We start from the raw sequence: 6,140 nt of genomic DNA on the forward strand, positions 1-6,140 counted from the left end.
ATCTGACTCCTTGGAATCTAAATATAGAGAAATATGGGGAGTTTAAATTTTTTTAATTCTGTCATATGATCTAAAGCTGACTGAAAGGTGAGTTTCAGTCCAAATGCAAAATGACCCAAAACACCCTGAAATCAATCTGTGGGGGTTAGAAGGTAAAGAAGTTCAACAGTTGAAGCCGTCGCCTGATAAACAACCAGACTGAGCTGCTAAAAGGTGAAACAATATCTGAGAACAGCTGCAGTGGAAGTAAAGCATCATAAAAGAGAGACATATATTCCTTATTCTTGGTCACATTCACAGTGAGACAATCAAATAGATTCTTGTGGTGATTAGTTGTTTAATTACATTATAGCTTTAGAAAAAAWTTTTTAATGTAATGACTCGTCTGGCTGTCAAAGTCCTAAAATTCATAAAAACTTTGTCATGTTAATTATTTTTTCATTACTTTTAACTGTATTTGTCCTTTATGAAAGGTATTTTTGTGACAGGATTAATTAGGCTCAACCACCTCACCGATCGTTTGTCACACTCAGACCAAGATTAGCATGAAATAAACACAGCATTGTGTCTCCTCCCGAATCCAAAACAAGGTGACCTTTTCATAATCTGATCGAGAACTTATTCGAAACCAGTTACGTCAAATCTGCTTAAAACGATTGAGCCACCGGTGCTCTGCGTGGGTCTTACTCCTTCTATGGTAAGCCATGATTAGCAGGCAGCATGAAAAAAAAGAAAAGAAAAAAAAAGGCCCGTCACGTGCTCAGATTCCCAGCCAACGTGTAGGCTACTTTTCTGAGCCGTTTCTTTACGCCTGAACTTAACATTTCAGTCTATTTTAAATAATCGCAGCCAGAAGAAGCTGGACCTGTCAGAGGGAGTGCTCTCAGACTGAACCTTACCTCGGTGGCGTTGGTGCTTTCAGAGCTCTTGAAACCTTTGAATAGAAGCAGGGGGTACTGGAAACTGAGGAATGCCAAACAAACGATCTGAGGCAGGCTGGAAAACAGAGAGTAGTATTTGTGTATCTGCAAAAGAAAAAAAAAGAAGATTTAAGTCGCTTAGCAACTTTTTCTGAAGGGGCAAAACGGGATAAAGATGTGGACTGTCAAATACTGAATGTGATTAAACTCAAAACAGCCCAGGCTTCTGAAGAATAAAAGAAAATGATTACATAATAGGTAGTGTGTGTGTTTTACTGGCTCAAACTAAAGAGTTTACTGACAAAGTCGCCTAATTAAAACTAAAAGACAGTGGAACAAACTGTTTTGACTTTTAGGCATTCAGGAAGGAGGAAAAAACCCTAAAACTTTAGAACTGGGTACTATTTAAAGCTCCCAAATGTGTGTCTGTGTGTCTGTGTATCCATCTTGAAAGCTCAATATTCAGCTTTTCAGTTGTTTCTTTTGTAGACCACAGACCAGCATYGTTTACAGCTTTGTGTTTGAAATAATCCCTAATACTCTAATGGACACACCATACAAAAAGTGTCTGAGTGTTAAAGATAAAAAAAACAACAACTTTACCTATTTATTCGTTCTGAGCCGGAGCTCATTGTTTATTTGGATTCTCACTCACCAGAGGAGTTTTGGGACAGTCGATTTTTTGCCACACCAAAACTCCAAAGTGTGTCCACGACAGGAGGCTGCCAAGGACGTAGCCGACTTTGTTATGTAACGTGCCACATGCCAGGAGAGGGTAGTATAGAGTGGGGTAATAAAAGACTCCCAGAATCACCCAGTGCTCTGCAAACACAGCAGAAGTGTGTGAAGATCGAGAGGTAAAGTGGGGGAAAATAGGGTTCTCTTTAATCTTCAACTTTGTCTTGGGAAATCTTGATGAAACTTGACTAAATAACACAAACTTTGTGAAACGTTTCTGTTTTACTTGTGTAAAGTAACAGATGACTGACTCCTTTCATGTTTCTTATGTAATTATGTAACAAAGCTGCTGTAGCTCGAGTCTAAAACAATGATCCAGTTATACAGTGCACACATGTAACAAACTATGCAATCAATCCTGTAAACTTTTGTTTCGTTGTAAGTAAAGTGGAGCTTAAACTGCACCCAGCCTGTGTTAAAAGGAGATGTTAGAGGTGGAGGCTGAGCTCACGTTTATTCTTTGAGTCTGTGGTAAACGGGAGGGGATTCGGTGATACGAGCAGACCCCACAGTTTGCACAGCAGCACCCCAAACACAGCCACTGCCAGGCCCTTGTGCTGTGTCTGATCCAGGAAGTTAACCGGACTGGGAAAATAAATAAATAAATAAAATAAAATCAAACAGAAGCGTTCACATTTTGATGAGATACCTGTGATGGAAACTTAGAATTGTGTATCTTTAAGACTTAACATTCCAGGTTGTCCCTTGAGTTTACATTTAAGTTGAAATGATCATAATTAAGAAAAGGTTCTTTAGGCAATAACTGTCATAAATGCCAAACATAATTATTTTGGTCACAAAAGTGAAAGTGCATGTTATTTATGGTATTATTTAAAGAACAGATAAGATTTGAAAGTGGGGTTCTGTGGGAAGGTTATAAACAAACAACATCTTACCTGTTGTAGATCTTTGAGTAAGCTCAGTAGCCATGTTTCCATCAATGTTTTTTAATGCACATTTTGCAGTATCACATCAGTAAAGGTGAATGGAAACAGCATGATTAAAAAAAACTTCCTCTAATTCACAAAATAAGTTTCTACGCTCGTGGTTTTCTTTTTTCAAAAAAGAGCTCATTTCAAAAAGAGAGATGGGAACACATTTGCCGAATAAGTTCTGATGTAGCGAACATTTACCTCACATGGTTGATCAGCTGTTCCCGCAGTCCGAACATGCGTCTGACGTAATTGATTYGCTTCAAGCCAGTTGATGGRAACACGTCTGATTTGCATTTCTTCATTTTTTCCTTTTTGTGAAATTGTAAAAAACTTGCTCAAAATTAAAATTAAAATCGGATGGAAACACGGCTAGTATGTCAAAGCAGAGTGTAATTCTGAATGAAATGATGGAGCTGGAACTAAAGCAGATTTTTGCCATCTTAAAACAACTCCAGTCTCAAAATGAGTCTTTCGCAACCTTCCGACAGTACCCTCACTTTAAAATATCAGAACTATTACAGACTTGGCGACCAAGATTAAATCAGGGAGGAGGTAACACTTTGAGGTGTTAGTAAAAGTGTTTTTTGAAGCAACAACCACTGAAATGATATTAACATCAACGCTTCCTCTTGATTTATGATGCGACTACTGAGCTAACAAACTCTGCAGGCATCTAAGGTTGAGTTTTCACCTCTACCAAATGGTCAGTATGCAGTGGCTTTTCAAACTCGTTAAAAAAGGTATACATGGATAAACTTCATATTATTTTCTGTAAAATATCCCTAAAGAGCCTCACCTGAGTAAACCTGGAAGGCCTTTCTGTTTTTCGCCTGTCTTTGTGCGTCTGGCCAATATCGCAAGAATCAGCATGATGACCAGCTAGAAGAAGAAAAGAAAACATCTCGGTTAGTTTCACCCGCAGAGCGCCGGGCTGCTGAGGATCCACAGAGTTCAGGCCTCAAACTGTTTCACACGAAGGAAATGTTACAACACAAAAGGATGAACCCCAGCCTGGTTGCTGCTCCCCGTGGATRTGGGCTGAATAAACTGTCGTTAAGTTGGGCCCACCGACCAGTGAGGGGGTCACTGACCTGCTGTGACCTGTGACACGTTCAAGAAATGCAGGGCTGGGAGGAAAAACTGTGGACCCGCAATTAAGCACCTCTCTAATCAGAGCAGAAAAGAAAAGTTAAGAAACATCAGCATGTAAGCGTTAGTTGTTTTTAATTTAGGTCAAAATGTACTATTTTTTATTGAATAAAAAGATGAAACAAAATGTAAAACTGTTATTGATGAAGACAATGAGACACTCTGGGAGCACAGTTTACTGATTTAGAAAAAAAAAGTATGAAAATGGAAAGTGATTTTATAAGATGTGGTAGTACAGATGTAATGCTGTGTGGGATGAAGCTGACAGGTTTACAGACTCACAGATATCGCAGTGATGGAGATATGATAGAGCATGTCATCCGCAGTGGGCTCACATGGTGGGATTTGTCTAGACCGGGAAACAAAAGATTCACTTGTTAGGAGGGAAAAAAAACACAGTTAGCCTTAAAAATCAAGGCTTTCAACCCCTGAGCTGACCTTCGGTGGACCTCTTTGAGCTTTTCACATGTCAATATCAAGATCATTTGTGGCTGGAAACTTTGCAGCTGAAATCCGCAGAGCCAAACAGAGATTTTGGATTTAAACGGATTGGTGTCAGCGTGACACAAGAAAACAACAAAGACCTTTCGTTCATGTTTCTGTGGGACGGAGGAGCAAGTATGCCTGGTCATGAGGGGAGTGAAGGTATTAAACATCAACTTTTTGTCTTGGAACAATTCTTAGGGATAACACTGCACCTTTTAGACCAAACATCATTTATATCAAACATGCAATATACCAAACATCATCTCTGCACACATTTTCTTAATATTTATATTATTTTTATTGTACATTGTTTAAGTGTACATAAGTGTGCTTATTTTGTAATCCTGGATATTTATACTTATTTTATTCTCTAGTGTGATTATTTCTTTCCTTTCACATTTCTCGATCTGAACAGTTGCAGCTGTAATACCTGTAATTTCCATCAGGGATTAATAAAGTATTCTGATTCAGCTTCAGATTTAAACAAACCATAGAGAATAGATGTGCTGAAACAGGTCTTCCCTGTCCAAATGGGTTTGTTAAATCAGGCAACATGGTGGAAGATCTTTGTTAATCTAAAGAACGTCACAACGTATTTTTCCGGAGTCAAAGCTGACGGGTGCAGCGTGACGTCTTTCCAAATCTGACGGAAGTGGTGGATGCAGAAAAACAACAACTCAACACAACCAGAAGTCTTATGAGAGAGTCTTTGTGTTTTATGGTTCATTTACTCATGTAATGTAACAATATACACTAAGTTTAAAGAATAGCTGACATGCAAAATGTATTTAATTAAAACTGGAGACCAAAACAAGTTATATATGACTTCAGGTTGGCTAATTGAAACACTAAGATTATCGGTAGATAATTTCTGTTTGTTTAAGCAGGAACACGGAGATCATGATAAGACATAGACATTTAAATGTTTCTCTCATCATTCTGATGCAGTATGAGAATGTGGGAGGGATTCACTGTAAAACCCAACAGTGTTTCTCACTAAAATAAGTAAGTTATTTGTACTCAATTTAGCTAAATAGTTAGAGTAACTTTTAGAAACTGAGTTAAGTAGCTCTAAAACAAACTGTTTGATGTACTAACTCACTTGCTGTAAGTACAAAAATGTATTTATTAATATGTATTAACATGTATTAACATGTATTAATGGATTTATTTACTTTTATTTTGAGTATTGTTGCTTTGAACTATTTAAGTTGTGATCGCTGATTCAGACCAAACAATAAACCCCCTCCTATTTCTGACGTCATCACTGAGCTTTAGAAGCTCATTTGCGGATGCGCCAAAAAAATTTGCACATAGCATTTAGCAAGACTGATGACCGAATTGATTAGATTTCAGTCTTTTATCACCTGCAATGTTTCATTGAAAAAGGAACGTTTGCAACAGCTGTGGATTTTTAATCCAGGAACTAAATAAAATGAAGTTAAGATGAATTATAACACGATTGTTTAGAAAACAGTCTGCAAGTAATTAGAAATAAATACGTACACTTCGTAAATATATATTTTATCAATCAAAATGTATAAAATATCAGAACTGTTTYCTAAACATTATTTAACACACCTTTTTAATTAAGTATGGAAATAATCATTTTCAGTATTTTTTCATAAATCGACTGCATTCCAGAAAACGATCACTTAGCACATGCGCAAATGAGCTTCTGGTACGGATCGTGATTCCTGTACAGACCGTGCAGCCACAAGCACAGCTCCTGCCTGGCTTTGTTTGACGTCTGCCTGTAAGGATTGAAATAGTGGTTGTTGGATTATTGTAATGAAATAGTTAAACTACAGTACTTCTTCAAAGCTAAATCACTCAAAACCTTACAGTAAAATCAAGTTTAAACATTTTAACTGTTTTTGTACTCTTAATGTACATACAGCATGTGCAAAAA

The 6,140-nt window shown here is 37.4% G+C and overlaps 1 protein-coding gene across 3 annotated transcripts in view; it reads right to left on the reverse strand.

Moving 5' to 3' along the window:
* Positions 1-6,140, reverse strand: part of stra6 (signaling receptor and transporter of retinol STRA6) — a 20,940-nt gene that overhangs the window by 10,284 nt on the left and 4,516 nt on the right. For all 3 annotated transcript variants that reach the window (XM_014003650.1, XM_014003649.1, XM_014003648.1), the window contains 5 exons: positions 4,025-4,091; positions 3,390-3,472; positions 2,110-2,243; positions 1,576-1,742; positions 900-1,025 (listed from right to left, as the gene is read on the reverse strand). In XM_014003650.1, the coding sequence (XP_013859104.1) occupies positions 900-1,025; positions 1,576-1,742; positions 2,110-2,243; positions 3,390-3,472; positions 4,025-4,091 (577 nt within the window). The remainder of the gene's footprint in view (positions 1-899; positions 1,026-1,575; positions 1,743-2,109; positions 2,244-3,389; positions 3,473-4,024; positions 4,092-6,140) is intronic.

Source organism: Austrofundulus limnaeus, unplaced genomic scaffold, assembly GCF_001266775.1.
Source record: "Austrofundulus limnaeus strain Quisiro unplaced genomic scaffold, Austrofundulus_limnaeus-1.0 Scaffold19, whole genome shotgun sequence".
Taxonomy (NCBI): domain Eukaryota; kingdom Metazoa; phylum Chordata; class Actinopteri; order Cyprinodontiformes; family Rivulidae; genus Austrofundulus; species Austrofundulus limnaeus.